The sequence below is a fragment of the Hippoglossus hippoglossus genome, chromosome 13 (genome assembly GCF_009819705.1).
Source record: "Hippoglossus hippoglossus isolate fHipHip1 chromosome 13, fHipHip1.pri, whole genome shotgun sequence".
NCBI classification, from domain to species: Eukaryota; Metazoa; Chordata; class Actinopteri; order Pleuronectiformes; family Pleuronectidae; genus Hippoglossus; species Hippoglossus hippoglossus.
In genome coordinates, this window is record NC_047163.1 from 5,216,899 (window position 1) to 5,238,146 (window position 21,248).

General features: G+C 42.1%; 1 protein-coding gene across 2 annotated transcripts in view; it reads right to left on the reverse strand.

Annotated features, from left to right (window-relative positions):
- Window positions 1-21,248, reverse strand: part of gbe1b (glucan (1,4-alpha-), branching enzyme 1b) — an 89,751-nt gene that overhangs the window by 57,853 nt on the left and 10,650 nt on the right. For both annotated transcript variants that reach the window (XR_004615850.1, XM_034604440.1), the window contains exons 3-8: window positions 18,630-18,745; window positions 16,235-16,360; window positions 15,088-15,223; window positions 12,094-12,184; window positions 9,332-9,541; window positions 93-208 (exon numbers count right to left, since the gene is read on the reverse strand). Coding sequence is in view for 1 of the 2 variants with exons in the window: in XM_034604440.1 (XP_034460331.1) it covers window positions 93-208; window positions 9,332-9,541; window positions 12,094-12,184; window positions 15,088-15,223; window positions 16,235-16,360; window positions 18,630-18,745 (795 nt within the window). In the remaining variant the exon portion in view is untranslated. The remainder of the gene's footprint in view (window positions 1-92; window positions 209-9,331; window positions 9,542-12,093; window positions 12,185-15,087; window positions 15,224-16,234; window positions 16,361-18,629; window positions 18,746-21,248) is intronic.

Here is a 21,248-nt window from a genome sequence, read left to right on the forward strand (position 1 = left end):
TTTTGTTCTTTAACCCTCTGGAATCGGTCGTGCATGTACTGCCCTGCTGGTTTTAAAGAAGACGTTGCTTTCCACTCACAAACCAGTCTTACCGATGCCATGGTGATGATACACCATGGAGGTAACACCATCAAATCTGAAGCCGTCAAAGCAGTACTCCTCCATCCACCAGCGCAGGTTCGACAATAAGAACCGCATTACTTCCCAGCTGGAAAAACACACACACACACAAACACACACACACACAGACACACACACTCAAGGTCAGATAAACAAGAGCCTGTGAATTATTCACGCACCTCATCATGCACTTTAGGCGCCACAGATTAATTTTCCCAGCTACAGGACATTCACATATTGATAACAAAAGCTTCATTATGTTGGAGTTGGTGAGTCACTGAGAGGAGATGGTGTTTTCATTGACTACAATGTAAAGTAGGATTCTGTCTTTCCAGCTGAGGGGGCTGAGAAATCAGTGGTTTACAGTAGACACTGCAAACTTCTTTGATTTCCATCGAACCACCTGCGTGACCACTGGGCGAGCGTTTAGTGCAGCCAGGTCCATCCCCCAGTGTTTGAACTGATAGGATTTCATGCCACACTTGGGTAAACACACAAACAAACACCGTGCAGGGGAACTGAGTTACCTCTCCTGGGGGAGGAGATAAATCGCACGCCTCTCCTCTCTTTGGCTTCCATCATCAACATACGACGAGCTCCTCTGTCCTGCATGCAAGAGCGAGAATACTCTGGAAACCAACAAGCCCTCTGAGGATGAAAGCGTAACTCATGGCTGTGTTTTGTTGCCCGTGGCGAGCTACAAAGCACATGAATGCCGTGTGTGCCTGTTGGCAGGACTGTGTTGGTGGAGGCTCGAGGAGGTGGATTCCATAAATGGCCCCAGTCCCCGTTTCCTGACTGAGCGATGGGAGAGTCATCTGGATCTGAGCAGCCACTCAAGGCAAAGTACACCAAGCGCCTCACCTCTTCCCCGTTCAGCGGCGTGTTGCCATGGTAACGTCGGTTAAAACTCAAGATTTGGTCTTCTGGTCTATAGGCAGTGTGCGTAATGAGCACCGAATGAAACATTGTACTCGCGGAGAGCAGCAGCAAAGTGTCGGGGATGTGAGACGAATGACACACTGGTGCCACTGATTAAATGTGAACTGCTGCCTCCGCTTAGGTCGAAATCCACAACTCTCCAAGAACGATTTTAATGATACGTGTCCAAAAACACCTGCAACCATACTTGTATTTCTGCTCCTGAGATAAACTGGAACTACATCTGGGGATTTTTTTCTTTTTTTTTTTGGACCAAAACTTTCACGAAGTATCTTTTGACCTCCAGAGCTTCACACTAACCTCTACTGACACTGTTGGGTTTATTAACACTATAAAAAACGGAGTCAGTGGAAGTCAGCACTGCAGGACCTGCTCCCTCCAATACGTACCGTGTGTACCACGTGTGTATCTATGAAAACACTTGATATTATGAACTAGACCCTTCATGATTTCAATAAAGTTAATAATACATTAACCCTTCACAAGCATATAGAAGGTTCTGCGTTGGCCTTAAGAAAAACATGAAAGCACAAAAGGTTTTCTATAGAGCCGGGCAACATGGTTAGACGACCTTGCTACCGAAAAAAAGGCAGATATAAATGGCTCATTCTAACGTAACGTGGTTATAAAGCAATGAAAACACAATTATGAATATTATATCCGATTTCTGCCAATAGATCCCCTTACATCATACACATTGGACCTTCAACAAAATCCTACAAACACTTTCTTCCATGACCAGAATATAAATAAATGTATGTTATAATGTTTTATATCCATCCACAACTGAAGATAATAAACTATAATCATGTTCAGGTTTGAGTGAGTGGATATTTTATGGAGCAGATTTTATTGGCATTAGGTTTAGGAAGTTATGATCTATCAAAAAGGTAATTTTGCTGTGTTGAAACATTTCAGAGGAAAACATAATATACATAAACTGCAGAGTGTCTCCAGATGATTTAGGATTTGAATGCACTAAAAACAGATATATTTAAATAATTACCTCCCTGTCGAGATGTGAAATGAACCAAACTACCTGCTGAGATCAGAGATATACTTTAACAGTGAACTCTTGGTTATTTTCATTATTGCTGGATGTGTTATTAAATTAGTTTTTTTTCTCACCTCTGGAACAGAACTTTAAAAGTTTTTGATTTACCGTTAGCTCTTTACATCTACAGAGGCCGTTTGAAAAAACAATGAATCCCTTTTTGAATTAAAAAAAGTGTGATACTGAACATCATTTGTTTTTCTTTTCGCTTGTGACCACACCGACGGGCAGTTCAGCAGTTTTCTGCTCGAATGATGAAATTTCATCATGTCAAAAAGTTGGTGAAGCAGCGAGCGTAGTCCCAGATTCATGCTTCAGCAACACTTCAATAACATCTCACACTACGAAAAAAATCCATCCAACCCGAGACGGTTCTTGCTCTCGACAACACCTCCTCTTTAAAACGTATCATTGATTCTCCCTCTGCATATTCAGAGCGCTGCTGAGGATTACATCCTCCACGGCAACAGACAAAAAAAATCCCCTGATTTATTTCATTTCGGTCGGTTGAGGCGTAACACAAAACACATTTAAATGCAGTGCCTTCTGCGCTCCGTTCCTCAGGGATGACCGACCCCAACACTGTCTGACAGGTGTGAAGCCGCATGTTACATCAGCGCTGCCCCCTTCCCCTGAGGAGGAGCACGAGGGAGCCTAGCATGATCCGATATAGCAGCCTGGCTGGGTGGTCACGCAGACCCTGTGATAAATAGATTAGGTCCTCCACTCCGCTGCACAGAGCCAACAAAGGCTCCCACACAATGTATCCCCACGGGACACAGATAATAGCCAGCGAGAGCCAGAGGCCCAGGATGAAACCATACTGCCACATTAGGGCCCACAATGCCATTCATCATCAAGTCCAATTACAGTGAGAAAGTTAGATCTCTGTACCTGATGCAACCCACCGCTTATCTGCCCGAGCTCAATGGAGCTATCGCCGAGTCTGCGGTGTTAATACAAGAGCAAATTGACCTCATGCTAAAACTCAGCAATGACAGTGAAACCTGGTTAGGGGGCGCTAATGGAGTAAAGCTCTAATGTCCTTGTGTGCTTGTAGAGTAAGACAAGGTCATCCATCATGCGAGCTGCTTTACCTGCAACAACACGCTGCTATAAAAGGTCTATTTAAAACAACATACTTGTTCCACATCTGCTTCATGCTTAGCGGCTTCTTATCGGACTCTATGACTCTGACGGATAACACAGCATGTACGTTCCCGTTTTTCCAGAAGGCGATTTTGCATAAGGCGTCACAGCAACTTATTGTCATGATGGCGAGAGATTTAAAGTCCCTGTTTTTCTCGCAGCATCGCAGGTAAGCCGCAGATAAGAGCAAATAAATTTCAGACGCTGACAGGTCATTCCACAAGAAGTGTGATGCTCAAACAACGGCGGCCGACAGCCTGATGGATGGTGCACGTTTGTCGGGCCAAAGAGGACAAATAAGGTCCCTTATTTAACGCATTTCAAACTTTCTCCAGTCGCTGCAGCCATTAACGCAAACAGGACAAAGACTATGACCCTGCAGGAAAAGTCCTATTTCTGGGTTGATGCTTGATTGATTTATTAGTGCAATAAGTCATTAGTTCAGCTAGTTTGTACATGAAATTCACATACGCACAGTAAATTATTGAAGGATATGACCAATTAATTACAGCCGTGACTTAAAGGTAGACATTTTAATCACGTCTAGTTTTCATAAAATAAGCATCAGTCAAGTGAAACGCAGCTGAATTAACCAGTGAGCTTTGTTTTGTCTTTATACTTCACAGCACACTGTTCAGCAGCCTTTCAGGCAGTCTGGTGATGCTGGCGGCCTCGCAGGGTAAACTCTCATCTCGCCGTCTGACAGACTGTCCCTGTATCGCTGTGCTTTGTGTCAGATATCTGCCATTTGTCTGTTCTTAAGGCTCCCTGGCAGCGCGCTGCTCCTGCTCGGCATCCTGGGAGGAAGATTCTGCAGCCTGTGAGACTGCTTGACTGTTTGGGAACCTGTAATTAGGATCGTCACGTATTCACTGCCTTTAGGAATCAATTGCACTCTGATGGGCCAATTCTAAACTGTGGTTTGAAGGTTTTCTTGTAGTGGCGGGATATGGAAGTGTATAATCCCTGAAGATATTTGAACGGTAAGACCCTTCTGACAAAGTAAGAGATAGGTCAATTATAGACATGCCCGAGGAATCATAGCTGTACAGTTAGCTAGTTGGCTGACATCACCACAACCCATTGTAATGTGCTCACCTCTCGGAATTGGTTAATTATAAAAACAGGAGGGTCGGAACTTGGCAGAAAGCCCTGAGGGAGGGTGCAGCCTTACAGGCTTCACCGAGGGAGTAACAGTCCCTGAGGTCAGGAGAGCAGAGGAGGGAGGACGAGCTGCAGCAGGCGCCGCTGAATTAGTATTTGTTACACTTATAAAAACAGCTTGCTTAGATCGGTGGTGATGGAAATGAAACATTCATTAGCAAGATACTGCTAATTATCAATCTTGTCATTTTACTGCCTCTCCTCGTTGAATAACTCAGGAGATATTGTAAAACAAGTGAGTAATATGTTTCACGAGAATTCAAGATCGTCATGTACTCAAATAATAAAATAAAAAACATTTATAGGTTTATGGGCCCATATTTCATTTGTATGATCTTTACACTTACTAAAGATGTCATTTCGTTGCAGTGCTTGAGCATTTAAGGGTTTTCATTTGCACCATAAAAACTCTTTGCACATATTGCTGCCACGGAACTTTTTGATCTATTTATAGTTATATACCATACTATACTTAGATAGTTTAAACCCATTGTTTGTCTAATTAAACCATCAGAACATCACACTTCACTCAAGCACAACAGGTAAGACGATACGTGGATTAAAACCCCTGCTCGACTGCTCTGTAAACCCCTTGTGAAAACCCCTAAAAAACTGCTGGTACACGAGGGCTGGGCAAAGTATGAACCACAGTTTTGCAACCATGTATTGAGGTAAGCTTTACACAAGAAACTTAATAAATTGAGTTCAAGCAAATACGGTTTCGTTCAGTTTATACAAAAATAATATATAGACAAGCAATGTCCAGTTTCTGCTTATGAAGTGCGGGGGCGAGAGGATATAGATTCTGCTAGGATCATACCCACTGGCTCCATCCAACACCTACTGGAAGCACCACAGGCATCTCCGACCAGCCACCATCCACACCTACAGCTCAGCTCATTAGCTGAAGCTCACCAGAGGGAGAAAACTGCTTTTCCTCTTGCTGTGTGACTAGATGGAGCGGGGGGGGAATGACTGAATCTGGATTGAGTTGACATTTCAAGTTTATTGATGGATCAGACACGAGTCAGGTCCCAACTACAGTGTGAAGTCCCAGTTTGCTGAAACATGAGGGAATCAGATTTATACAATGAAAGCCTGTCATTTATCAGCGGGATTATTCTTTGCTTCACTTCACATGGTCCCTTGTGTATTAGGATATTATGGTGTATTATTATACACATTAGTGTGTATTATTACATACATTTCCTAATTCAAAGGATCTTTAGCAGTAGATCGGCAGTGAAACAGTAAATGACACTTGTAAAAGTCATGTTTATGTTCTGTTGTTTGTTCCATGGCTTTAAAAACAGCATGTTAATGTATAATAATGGAACAAACTAAAATATTATGCACGACAATAAGGAAAGCTACATTACTTCCAATAAAACCCTACTTTGATCAATGGTTGTAGAAATTCATTATATATCAGAGAACATGGATTCTTTGATTCTGCCGTATTCGAGCTCTCATGCTATAGAACATTACAATCCGAGCTATGCTAAGCTCCCTCGTGAATATTAATGCACTCCCCATTTTAACTGCCCTATTCACACATCATTAACAAATATCTGAGTGTAATAAAAAACCCACGTATAGAATAATCATGTCAAAGAGAGAATTATTGCCCCTTAGTTCTCAAACACTGGGCACATCTCTCAGCACGAGCGCACCAAGAGGAGTTAAAGGGAGTTTTCAAAAGCCTGGCTGTGGGCCTGCTTTTCATATCTTGTGAATTCACACAAAGATTGATGAAAAATGGATGCAAATCATCCTGTGGGACGTGAGCACAGGGGGGGGATTACAGGACGAGCCCACATCAAGCTTCTCAGAACTCTCACATCTGAGGGCCCTGATCTGCAAAAAGGCTCGGCTGCTCTGGCTGCCAACCCCCTACACACCCAACCGTGGGCTCCAATCACTCAGTCACCAGTCTCAAGGTGACTTTGGGGTCTTTGAAAAGGAATCATGAAGGTGACAGTGGCCAAAGAGAAATGCAGATAAGGCCGAGTTCTGCTTATGAAGAGCAGCAGCGTGTGTGGAACAGGAACCTCTTGACATACACCAAGCAATGTGTGTATATTGCGAGTCTCCACCGGGCGTCCTCCCATATTTTCAATGCAGCTCAGTCCTTCTACAATCAAGTTGGTATTCAGCGACTGCAAAGCTACTTCTCGTATTTCAACAGCCTGGAACCAATGTTCTAAATAGTGAATGAGCAAGACGCATTTGACTCCGAGGCAACTCGAGTTAACAAATAGGACAGCAGGCATCTATCTAAACAGCGTTCCTCCCAGACTGAGTCGAAAGCCCTATGAGGGGAAGTTGAAGAGAAACGCATACCGACTAAAAATAAGAAGGTGCTCTTTGATAAAGACGCAGCGGTGGAAGTAGAGAGCGTATAAGAGGGGAAAATACATCTTTGCTGCGATAGCCTGCATCAGTCAGGCTTCTCCCAGCCTAATAAGAACATCATGGTCAGACGGTGATGGCTGATAGCGGCGCTGCTTGATTAAAAAACAGCCTGTGTTTGGCACGGGGTTCGCGGCCAGCCTCCGAGGTTCATTTCCTTCTGAAGGGAGCGGCAGAAAAGGCTTGACACAAACAACGCGTCCAAACAACCTGCGAGAGGCACAGAAGACAAATGAACCCAGGATGACATTGCAGAGCTCCTTTGGGCTTTTACAAATGACTCCTCATATGCCTCCCAGTCGCGGCATATGTCTGCACCGTGTCTAATGAGTGCTTCTGATATGAGGAGAGTTCAATAACTAATGAAAGAGGAACCTTGGTCTCTTATTATAGCCTCCATGTCTGACACTAAGCATTGTGTAATGTATTGGAAACCGCTGCACACAGAAGACACACACTTATTAAAAGCCAGTTCAAAAAAGGCATTTGATGGACCCGACAGTGGCCGTTCCCTCTCTAATGGGAGCCAGGATCATTTTGCCGCCGCCGAGGTGACAGGAGAGACACTTAATTAAGACGACTTACAACAACACCAAACAATAGTTTTGGTGCCGACTGAGCCCTGAGATGTTCTTTCACCTTTTTACCATCAGCATTTGTCTTAGTTTGTTTGTTTCTCTGGTATTTTTACACAAAAACTGCTGGACCGTTTAGCATGAAACCTTTTAGAAGCACTCGGTATCGATCAGGGAAGAACCCAGTCAATTTTGCTTTGGATTGTGTGTTTTAAAAAAAATATTTTATACACTATCCCATGGATCTTGATGAAAACAACGACAAAATATATCAGCGCGGGAAATTTGGTCCAGCTTGATTTAATGTAAACGGACTGTTGGGCCTTGGTGGAGGTTAATGCCAATCTAGTCTCTCATGCTATTGTAATTAGCTGATAAAGTGAATATAACCTAGTCTAACAATCCCGTAAACATCCAACCATTCCTCGTAATGCATTTAAATTCAACACCTGCCTGGGAAAAGTTGTAAAAGTTAAAGAAAAAACTCTAAATTCGACATTTATTAGCCCATTTGATGCCTCGGGAATATCAGATTAACAGTAAACCTGACTGCTTGGCCACTTTGGGGAAAGATTTAATCAGTCATTTTTGCGATCATGTCTTGCTTCTGACCTTCAACACGTCGCGCCGCATCAGATAGTCTCAGAAAATATCAAGAGTGGTATGTCAGCCGCCGTTTGGGCCCATTTATCAATCCGTTCACATGTGGCTAACACGTTTTTTGATTTTAAATTCAGAAACTCCTAAAAGCAATGCGCTCATTAATCAACCTTGTTTTTTAAAAGGTTAGCGTTTATATATCTGATGCAGCCAAAGCTGGTTTTAAATCTCCTACGTGTCAGACAGCATTTGAAATCAGCTTTTAACCTCCACATCTACTGCTCCACATACAATACGCCTCCTCACATATTCTACCATTACTGACAATAACTCCTAAATTAATTTGTCACTGCTGCTCCCTTCATCTCTATCAGACATTTTCTTATATAAATATACATATATATACTTAGAGGACAGAGGATGTTGCACCTTGTTAAGCCCTATATAGATAAATTGTGATATGTGAATATGGGCTACACCAATACAATTTGATTGGCGGTTAATGGATCTACAGCACAATGGAGTTCAGATGAAATTGCAGTAATCAGTCGGCAGTTCTTTGCTTTTATATCATGAATTGTGCTAAAAGGCTAAAAAAAAATAGACTGAATGTTGGATTTACCTCAGTTAGCACAAAGTCATACAAAAGTAAAGGAGTCCTACAGAGCTTATTAAATGCAGATCTACTGTTAACACGATATAAATAATATATACGTCAGGATAATTGCATTCTGACTTAATTACACTGTGCAGCTCTCTGTATTGAATGTGGTCTAAAGGCTCCAGCAGCTTCCTGAAAATACTTCACAATCCCCCGTTAGTGTTCCCTAAGAACATTTCTCCCTCCTTGATGAAACAGGAAATGTAAATTGCAGTTTGCGATACAAATGCATCAAAGTGACATTCATCATGCTTTAACCATAAGCAACGATGCACACCTAAAAATACGTTCTGCAGCAGAGCACAATGTATTTTGATGCCGATGAACTTAATGCATATTTATGCTGCAAAGAGACAGCATGACGTGAGGCCGTGCAGGTGGTGGCGTGAATACATTTCTCATTCAAACTCAATAAACATACAGATCAAATACATTAAAAGGTAAGACTCTCACTCTCACTCTCCCATGAAAGCAAATCATTTAGGTTACCGATATTCTTTCTTTAGCAATAAACCTTCATGAGTTGACATTTATCGACTGGACCCTCTACTCCTACAAGCCTAATGGATTCATGAACTGCAGCGTGATAAAACCACACAGGTACACACAGGTATAAAAGTACAGTAGTTAACACTGGCACCAAACAAGAAGTACCTGGAATAGTTGAAGAGGCGACTGCCCCAGAGCTTGTGCTCCCCTCTGGGTGGAGAGTGGAAGAAACACGAGTCGGAGCCATCAAACTCGTTCAGTCCATCCACCGTGTTCATGGAGGCGTGGCTGTGAACGACGTCCAGCAGCACCATGATGCCCATCGAGTGAGCCACATCGATCAGCTGCTTCAGCTCGTCTGGGGTCCCATAGCGACTATACACACACACACACACACACACACACACACACACACACACACACACACACACACACACACACACACACACACACACACACACACACACACACACACACACACACACACACACACACACACACACACACGTATTAGTTGTGGTGACGGTTCACTGTAGTCAGGCCCTGTTCTAATCCAGTTCATCGCCTACATTTGACACAAATTTAACAATACATCCAGGTTCTCATAGGAAAATCAACATCAACTGTCATCACAAAGGCGAACCTTCCAAGCACACAAATAAAATGACAAAGGACACACACAGGTGTTCAAGTACAGGCTTATGTAAACATTTGTTCTCCTCAACATAACTCTGCTCCTTAGCCAAACACCTTATACCCCAAAATAAACCTGGTTGGTGACAACAAAAAGAAAAGTTCTCGATTGGGAGATTATTTTTTCCTTAACCTATGTGTGTGTGTACAAAATAATTCAATTACGCATGTATGGATTTTAACCAAACTTGGTAGGGTGATTATTTGGGATGGTATATCCACAGGATTAACTTTGAGAGCTGATCAAACAAGGGAAGTTGTACATCATAGCCTCTTAAAGAGCAGGGCCGTGTTAAGCTGAGGTCGGTACGAACTGCTTGTCTCACTTGAACTTTCACATTAAAAGCTGCATCTAGTGAGTGTGTGAAGAATCCTGCCTGCCTGCCAAGGATGGTAAAAACTTTATGGATGTTTAAACAGGCCACATACATGGGCCAGATTTCTCCTGGTGCTGCAGATGGTAAGTCTGACTGTGACAAGCAGTGTGCGGCACAAAATACAAAGGTGCATTATATTTTATGTTGTGTGAACAAAATTTCGTATCATTTTGAAGCTGTGGCAAGACAAATATAGTATATGTAAATATATATGGTGTATATGTAGTATATACAACACACACAGGATATGCATCCCCATTCATATGCTTTATATTTTCACTAAAACACATCTGTGATTTAAGATTAGATAATCCTTTATTAGTCCCACAATGGGGACATTTGCAATATTACAGCAGCAAGAGTCAAAAATAGGCATCAGTAAGTAATAATAAGTAACATGCAATACTTAAGTGTAAGGAAATATAAAAAATTGAAATGCCATAAAATGAATATAACCAGAAGACCATTAAACAGTTTATTATTTCCCAAACAGAACTTGCTTCTATCTATAGATCATGCGTCGTGACCACACTGTCAAGTGGGCCTATGAGGATTTTGTAATTTGATAGCTATGACACACTTTGTAACTCGTCTACAGTCCAATACTATGGAGACACTGTGGAACAGAAGACCACAGAGCATTTGTATGTATGGATACACACCTCCCAACACAAACAAACACATATCTCTGTGTGCGCACTTCTCATCTTGTCCAGTAACGACCGTCTGTCCTTCCAGCTATCGTTATATCAGCTTCCTTACAAAACAGGACGCATAGCGACAGTATTACCCGGCTTCCCGGTACTAAACCGCTCTGGTTTTAAATGACACCGGGAGATCAATCATGGGTGAAATTACACCATATACATTACACTTTGGGTTTATGCTCTACTCGAAGCAAGGAAGGAGGGATCTCTGAAAGGAGATAAATACTGTCCTCCTTTATCTAAAACTCCCTCCGCTGCCTGGATTAAAGGAAAATGTATTTATGGAGAGGTCTGGTTTTTTTTTTTTTTTACCGGTGTCAAACTCCCTAACCTTGATTTAAGGTGATGGAGTTGAGCAGCAAGTTACTCACTTTGTTCTCTTTCATGACGGAGGGAAGTGACTGCCAGATACATTTCTCAAAAACTATTTGCAGTTGTAGAAGCTGCAAATGGCTTCTACAACTAAGTTAAGTGATGTAAATGACGCCGGGAAATGAAAAGCAACAGAGGGAGAGCAACTAGTCTTTTTCTGTTCACAAACTGTGAACTGAGAGGATTCATCCCGTTACATTTAGAAAAGAAAGACAAAAAGACAATGTCATCTAGCACAGAAATATTTAACTCATGATCTGGTCTTCAGCTTTATGTGAAATGTGCACATGCATCTAAATCGGATGGTTTTACATGTTGTTCTTAAGTATGCATGTAATAATAAATGTGCATTGTCCCTTTTAAGTCTATCTAATAATTCCAGAAATCTCAAGAACCGCTCATCCTATCGGTTTCACACTTGGCATGTGTATTGGTACAGGCCCAAGGAAGTGCAGTATTGAATTTGGTTCCATTTGGACATGCGACATATTCAATATCAATAAAAACAGGAAACCAGTTCTCTGTAGCATCGGGAGGGACTCATCAACGTTAGTGACGTCAATGCAGCAACAACTGATTCTCCAGTTCGGCGTTCTGAGTTGAGCTTCGCCGAACTTTTAAATCACCAGAAAGAATAAACAGACAGAAAGCTACAACCAAATAGCCAAAATCCCCAAATAGATTAAATTTGGAAGATGAAAAATCTTCAATGATTCATATTTTTGACTTGAAGACTGTTCAAGCACTAAATAAATGGTACAAACTGAGAAATATTTACCTGGACGCAGCAAAGAAGCTCGTAACCTGATATCCAAAGCTTGCGTAGTAGGCATGCTCCATGATGGCCATCAGCTGAATACAGTTGTAACCTGGACACAAAGGACAGAGAGATAATATCAGAGAGTAAAAACATTATAGTGTTTCAAAATCTCAATTCTCTACCAGATTATAGAGAATACATTCTCTAACTGATGTAAATACTTTAGATATTAGCTGTGGGTAAAGTACTAAATTATGTATGGTCAAAGAATATGTGTGTGTTATATATACTTTATGTACAATTACATTACATTACATCCTGTCTATTTGGATAACTTCACATCCTGCAATAACTGGAGGGGCCATTATGTTTGCCATTGCATTATTTCTCTTAAAATAATAATAGCTGCTTAGACAGCAAAACAAACAACAGTTAAAAATGTAAAAGACTCTGGCCACACAGGCTAAAATTAAAATTTAGATACTTATACTGACAAAACACACACCACTTGCATTTAGAACCCTGTACTCATACGCTGTATTTGCATATTTCTATGCAAAATGCACATTAATTTGGTGCAACATATTACAACCTGACTCTGTTTGCCCTGTGACAGTCACACTGTGACGATGATTTGCTCCAGGCGTTTTCTTTCTGACACCAACGTTCTGGTATCCCAAAGACAAGCTGTGGCTACGGGGGAAACACCATCTATCAGAGTCACGAGGTCGCGTGGAACATTTCAAAACAACCTATGAGAAACATCTCCCGTTGAATAAGAGAACAACAGGCTTTCAAAGTGTCGATGAGCACTCCGGAGGGGGGCCGTGTGGTTTCCCCCTGTCGTGTGCGGCAGACTTATTTATTTGTATCAGAGGTTCTTTTTGAACAAGAGAGACGGGGGGAAAAACCTTTGGCTTTTAAAGTAGTATGACAAAGCACTGGGGTGAGAGGAAGTTTCTCCTTCTTATATTATATATATATATATATTTATATACATATACATATATATGTACACTCCATAGTCTAGAAAATGAAATTGGCAAAGTCTGCCGTCACTAGAGACAGTGGAGTTTATCCTCCTGGAGAATCCCATCGTGCAGATTCCCTCAGCAGCTGCAGGTAGATTCTTTGACAGCATTTACTCCTCGACTTTCCTCTCCCACTACACAGGATGACACGAGCAAGGAAGCGGCGTTTATCAGATTGCTCCCGGTTTGCTGTGCCAGTCATATCTGTGCCTTTTAATAATGTCACTGCAGCAGGGCTGTATTTTAAATGCAAAATAATGCCACATCTCCCGCGAGCAGAACGGCAAACAAAGATAGGGCATCTGTTCAATAAGGTTACAGTCACATTTGAATTTATATCTGCGTAATGATTTGAGTTAAAATGGAAATTAAATCATGCACTGCAGTTAATGAGTAAGGAAACTTGGCCTGTGTGGAGACAAGATCATATGTTAAATACTTTCTTTTTCTTCAACAGGAAAAAAAGATTTGATCTTTTCTTCTGTTGTTTCAGTTGAATTGTCTTTGTTTGATTAATTTTCATCACGGCAGAGTCTTGGTCAAGGGACCAACTGAACAGTCACACTGACTCGGTCATTCATAACACGAACAGTGAAATAAAATCACAATTACACTGAATGTTTTCTACTAATTTAAGAATGAATTAATTTCTCGAATTGCTGCCCAATCACTCTTGTGCTTGTCGCGTCATTTATCAAATAAAAGCTGTGAAACAAGTCACATTTTTTTCACCAAATCCCTTCATCTGTTATATTAACTTCACACATATTAAATAATTGTTGTCAGATACATTAATAGTCCCACTCACCTGATAAACAGTGAACCTTCGCCCATGTTCATGTTTGTTTCATGAGCAAGATTACGCATTAACCCTCGGATGAATTACAACGACACTTGGTGGAAGGATGCATCGTGGGTCAGGGAGGAGCCCATTACATATTTGTGCAGAACCAGATCAGGTGGCAGATCCACTCTCTTTGCCATTGCGAGAAAAGGATGTTTTTTGACATTTTCACTAATTTCCCAGGGAATAATTGATGAATCTTAGTGAAAACAAACAGATTAAACTAATTTGATGTGTTTTGTTTGTATTTATGGTGACTATATTGGGCCTTAGCAGAGATATGTGCTCTATGTGCTCTACTAGTTTATTTATTAGGCAGAAGGATCACACAGTTCTGTTAATTCATCATGCAGTAAAACTAAGTGAACTGAATTTATATACATATAATGAATCCTTTATCAAAGTTGACTTGTATAAATATTAAAAAAGTTAATTGTCTGAAAACTGTATAATTAAACTGAGAAGAGCTGCAACAGCCAGTAAACCAGCCCGCAGCCACATCATTCATATATATATAAATGCACGATGTATCCACAATATGCTCATATCATCTAACCCTGAGTACAAGTGTCTGTGATCTTTGACTGAACGACACCAGATGCAGGGAGTCGGCTTTTCTCCACTACTGGCAGCCTGAGTCCAGATCATGCAAATGGGAACAAGTTGTCTGTTTTGGAGCCATAACTGCCGAGTGGTGTGAACTGTGCTGTGGAGCCCTCTTTACAAAACACTGTCCGGCAGTCAGTGAGCCCCTCAGGTCATGCCAGTAAACATGATGTTGACTTGCTGATGTGCCTTTGTGCAGAGGCACTGTGACAGGTCCGCCACGGAAAATGCTGCTGGTGCCACTGAAAACCGCTCGGCGTGAGTGCTAAGTTATGGCCCGGTGTTGACAGAGATGGCACAGGACACTGACAGTTTAAAAAAAAAAAGCATCTCTCAGACCCCCTTAACTATTGTTTTTCCAAAATTCAGATTTAAGGCATATACAAACACCACCCGGATACTTCCCACCCCCCTCTGACACAGAAGAGATGGAGAGAATCGCGGCGGGATGATTGCTGTTTACTTAACAGACCGGAGAAGCCCAACAAAATAAGAGCGAGGCGGCGGCGGTAATGAGGTCTCATGTCTTACCCAGGTCTTTTATCCGCGGCAGCACGTTGGTGGTGAAGTTGGTGTACGAGGCGATCTTTGCCTCCGATGAAGCGATGCCCACGTGGGCCTCGTACGTTCTCAGGCTCGCTGGCTTCTTTGGCCGAGGGTGAATTTGCTGGTAAACAGAAACAATCAGTAAGTTGTAAGTTGCTTTTCTTCCTAAAAGCTGCTAAAAAGTTACAGCACATGGATTTATTCTGAACCATCAGGTCAAAGACAAAGTGTGGGTTTTTCTGGGTCTCTGCACCAATATCTCACCACAGAGGCCGATGGTCGTTCTGCACGTTAAATATTGAAACGTCTGTGATTCACTCTCGTCTGAGTTACACAACAGGAGAGGTATTTTGTTTTATAAATTTCCTAATGGCTACCCACCAGGCGTCGTGAGCCCACTATCTTCACTACTCGATTGCCACTTGAAAATAAAGCGAATATACGAGAGCTCCTCTAATTAAAACGGTGCCGAATAACAAGCTATAAAGACAAGCGAGGGGGTCTTAAACAGCTTCTCATTGTTTTGCTCATGCACACTTGTGCCGAGGACGTCGAATAGATCCTCTCGAATCAGCGGCATCAAGCAGCCACTTCAAGAGCGGCCACAAGTCGGTTCAGATATGAGGATGTGAAGTTGATTTCAAACGCGTTTCCCTCTGCAAGAAATCAAAACTTTGACGAGAAGACAAGAAGGAGGGAGGCTATTTTAAAAAAGCCGTCACTAAGTAATAGTTATAAGTCTTGCATGTTTACTTATTATTACCATACTGATGTTTATTTTATCTTATCTTGTGATTTTTACAGTAAATCCTAATTGTTTTCACTGAAATAACATCCTGACGTTTCAAGAAGGACCATCTCATTTCAAACTTCAATTTAACCTTTCCTGAAAACCCCGGAACTGATGCAACAAGACACAGATCACCCCTGTTTAAACTAAACAAGGTTCTCCTGTGATGTTGAAAGCTCGGAAAACGCTTCCAGACGCAAACAAAAAATAAACCAATCTCTCTATGACTCACTGTGCTGCACTGGTGTTTTTCAAATCTGATTTAACCCAGACATTTTATAACAAATAAATCTCAAAAAATGTGTAGATAAAATAGATATTGACAAAATTAAAACCATGTACAATGTAAGGGTTAGGGGGGTCCCAGTGAACCCAGTCGTAGATGATGGCTTTCTCCTCCCTGTTCACATATTTTGCCCATGGTGAGATCCGGTACAGCCGCTCACCGTCCTTAGTGTGAACTACCACCTGGGAAAATAAGACAAATGAGGTGTTTGTTATAGGAAGGGCACTTGGACAGTGACAGTCATTCAAAAGACACTACAGGTACTGTACATAGGCTGAGAGGAAGAGGACAAGCGGACAAAGGATGAGGACAACACGATACACGTTGCAGAAAAAAGGTTCAAACATACAGGAATCTCTCCGTCTTGAAGGGTGACAGGATGCAAACTTAAGTAAAATGGAGAAAAATGTTGCAAAGATGGGAAACGTTCGACAGAGATAACGGTCATCTGGCTTTTAAAAGGCCCCTGAACAACACAGCAAACAGAGGTTTCAAGGTCCTCTGTGACTCCTGTCCCTCCATGTTTGCCATTGCAACATTTGTTTACGTCCTCCAGCCATGAAATGCTTACAGAAAACCCGTGCTGTTGCTCCCAATCCATTATACAGGAAAGATGGTGCAGATTGTTCGACCGATAAACATTTTTCAATGTGTCGACATTAAAAAAAAAAAAAAAAAAAAAGCAGGCAGCTCCTTCCTCTCGAATGCAGCGGCTGTAAAACTTTTACACAGGAGGGATCTCGGGGGGGCAACGAAGACATAATGTGGGGAAGAGGACAAAACAATATTGCCATATTGATTTGAGAACCTGTTGTGGCGAATCTGGATTCAATGGTAATTATGTTTCGTTTTTCTTATTTTGCTAAGGGGGCAGCTTTATCATTGGTTTTAATGCAGCCACTTACTGGCCCATACTCGAGAGGGGATTTGAGCCAGAGAGCAATTTAGAAAAACAGGAAAATCTAAATCATTATCCTTTTTTTCGCCTCTCATCTATTATGTCTGCAATACAGCACTGGAAGGGGGTCAAATAAGCAAAGTTTGAAAAATCGTACGCGACACGTCACTTTGCCTCCATCAGTAAAAATAAGAAAGGAGAAAGCCAGCGTGAGAGTTTGAAAAACCCACCGAGACATCGATCTTGTAGAGTTATCCACAGTATGTGTTCGCCCTGTTTTGTCCCCCTGCAGAAATGGGCATTAGAACTCAGCTAATTCTGGCCGCTGTTGTGAAGTAATGACTGTTCCAATGCCACCTGCCTGTGAGCCTTTGGCCAGACCCCCCTGTGGGGTTTTTTCATTATGCCCGGGCCACCTGGGGGTTAGCTGCCTGGCTCCCCTTATGACATGCTTCACAGTTTATAGGATTAGGAAAAGATAGTTGGATAAATGGACTGGCATAAAGCCTGACAGAGCGGAGGTCCTTCAGACAAATTGGCCAGCATCAGGTGCATTAAAGAAAAAATCTGACTTGCTGGAGCGGCCGACGGGCGCACGAACAGGGAAAAACAACTCGGAGCCAAGCAATTTGCAAGAAGTTAGGCGTGGGGACGAAAAACGTGGGCAGTCGATCACTTCGATAACACTCGCTACCTTCAAAGTCGTGCACACTTGCAAGCGTGAGATCTCGCGGTGAATACTGTACCTACAAAAGCACATTGATTGTGTAAGGAGACAAATTGGGCCTCGGAACAAAAGGGGGCTGGAAGGACAAGCTGCTCTACATGAGAGTGATTGCGGCCGAGCTTGTGCTTCCACGAGGGAGTGCTGTGGAACTAATTCTAAAGTGGGGCTCACGGCAAGACGGCCAATCACAGGCAGCAGGGGGTTGCACAAGGAGAGGCCAGGTGCCAGCATTTCCATCTGCTTCTTATCGTCCTCAGACTGACCTCCGCTGACAATGGGAGCTGGGCAGCCTGTCCAGGGCGCGGGAGTGTGCCAACGATGACCCGGTCCGAAGGAGAGAGGCGCCACGCCGCCGTCCACTCCTCGCCTGGCATCTCATTTCAGGATTATTTCTCATCCGAGCTGTTTGCTTGGGAGACAATGCAGAATGGGAGGTGTGTCTTTTGCATTTTACCCCTGATGAATTATTTACAAGAGCTAAAAACCAATCATCTCCACCCACTGTGGACCGCGCACTGCGCCGAACAAGTCCTGAGGGACACCTGCCACAGATGGGAGTGGAAATAAAAGGCATCAGTTGGACTCCTCAGGTGTATCTAGCCTCCACTGTGCAGACTGTGTACATACAGTAATCTCCCTTCTGTGCGCCGCGAGGGTGACATGTTGTTGACGGCGACACGCCAGGTTTTCACTTGGTTCATGAGACACCACACATGACAGGCAATCTCCCTCGCACATTACGGTGACACGTTCCCCATGCCGGCGCACAGCAACACGCCACCGGCTGCGGGAGCGAAAATAGGCATGAAGATGTTCTGTTCTCTACCTTGAGTCTGGTGTTGTGGTCCACAGCTGGAGACTTGTCTTGTTTTGGCGGCAGAATCAGTTCCCACTTTCCAAATTCTTTCTTGGTGTAGGGATGGGAGAATTTGTCCCAGTCATCTGAAGAGGATTTAAAACACATCAGAGGAAATGGTTTAGAACACGGGTCTGAGCGGTTCTGTTCACTGTGTCCTGATCAAAGAAGGAAGGACGATCATATGACAAAATCTAAATCAGTACATAAATCCCACTTGTCCCTTTGGAGTTTAGTTTAGTGTTAGTTTACTCTCACATAACTTAATTATTCCATGTTACACTTTATATTTTTTATTTCACTTTTAATACTCGATTGTTTTATTTTATTCTCTGCACCACATTATATATTGTGTTTCTGTAATCTGGAGCAAGATGGCACATTCATTTCCTTTAGGATCAATAAAGTCTTATCTTATTTTAGGAACTGACCACAGACCTAACTATGCATCATTGTAGATATTATATATTATTGTATTTATGTTTTTTTTCTAGGCCCTGCAATTTGCTGGTAACCAGTCTAGGATGCACCCTGCGTCTTAATCTCACCAATATCCGCTGGGATTGGCTCCAGCTCCCCCATGACCCTCAAAGAATAAGCGGTATAGAGGATAGATAATAAAACATAAAAATAAGAAATCGCCGCTTTAAAACAACCAATAGGCTCATGTTACAATGAATTTGTAGACAACTGAGACGTACATATTATTTTTACCTAGACCCTGTATATGCATAGTTGAAATATGTTTGTAGGTATAGATAATAGATTAATGTTCTTTTGGTTGAACACCTCTAAAATGTCAGAACTGATTAAATTCATCCACCAGGGCTTTAATTATGTTTGAGTGCAAAGAAAACTGTTACTCCAGTAATATAGCACCATTTTTCTATGTGCTAACAACAGTTTGCAGATGAGACTCGCCCACGGTGGCTTTTGCTCTATTTCAATATCCCCATGTGGTCGCAGGGCCTCTTTATTTCCCTGACTTCTCCACTCACTCTTCACACAATTTCTTCCTCTGTGCTCCTCTCCTCTAAATTCTCTTACATAATTCGTCCTTGTTGTTTTTTCGCACCGCTTCTCCCGCATCCTGTGACTTTTTTACAGCAGCGAGAAAAAAGCAGCAGGCTCAGTGATCTCAAAAAAGCAAAACTGATAAAATACCACTTCACTGCTCATTGAATTATATCTGCCAGTGAACAACAGAGAGGCGTTACGTTCATAACCTGCTGATGGCACATTACTGGCTGCCGTTGACTGGCAGGAATATATTACGACTCCGAACATTTATTATAAAGTGACCACCATGGCATGTCAATTTAGGGCTTTGTTTATACTCACTAATCCATATCTGCTTGTTATTCATGAACAAAAAAAAAACAACGACGGGGTAGAAAATGAATCACGGGAGATGCTCCAGAAGTGACCCGGCACAACACCAGCACGTTTCACGCGGCGGCTGCCAAGTCCTATTTTATTCCACAATTTATTTCTCTTCCTTCGCTTAAACTCCTCCTGGAAAAAATGGAATTAAAAAAGGTGCATCCAACCTGCATCATATTCATGCATACGGCCGGCTGGGCTGTTTCCACATTTACTCTGATATTGAAATCAAATAATATGACGGAGTTGTGTCAAAATATAATCTCGGGCAGAATAGAATGTTGGAATTGAGCGGCTGCCCCAAGGTCCCGGGAAGTGAATAAAAAAAAAAGGTGATGATATGGAAAGACAGAACAGCGGCAACAAAACAAGCAGAAAATATATTTTTTTAGGGACAATAAACAAAACGACGAATCCCTGGTTTTGCAGCAGTATCAATCCTGGGATATTGCTTTTAGCATTTTCCTTCCTTTATCATTATCTGCGGGGTGTCGGTTCTGAGCAGCGGTGGCAGAGGTGAGTAGTGTTCCTGCCGTGGTGGGGCATGACAAATGGTATTTGAGTTACAGGTCCATAATCATTCACCTTGTTATTTTCTTTTTTCCTATCACTATATTTTTGTATTTGTCCAATAAGAGTAATACACGGCTCCTGGCGTGTGTAATAGATCTCAGTGCATTAACAAATTTGATAAAGACAAAAGGGCGGAAGAGAACAAAGAGAATGAATTGCGTTACCTTGTGTATCTATGTGATGGATGAAAGCAAGTCTCATTTAATCTTGTTAATGATGATAAAAATAAATAATTTTGCCGCACTTTCCACGGCATTAAACCGAAAAAATAACACTCAGAAGACTATTAACCTGAAATTACTTTCAAAGTTGGGACCGGGGGGGATAGAGATTTCAGTGCAAATACAGAGGTTGCACTCCCTCCACAACTTTGCAGTCGATGATGAAATAACCAGCTACTAAAATATTAACCAACTCTCCCACATTCAAAAGAACCCCCTTAAGTATGCAAGTTTATCCCGTGTAATCAATATATTCCACATTTTCTACTCCCAGGTTGGCTTGATCAAAAGGGGCCGATGCCCTCGTACCACGGTCCGCTGTGCTTCTCCTTCATAGTCGGTCCTTTTGTGTTCAAGAGTGCAGAAATGTCAAATGTCTTATTAAGTGCACCATGGAGATACGCAACCTTTG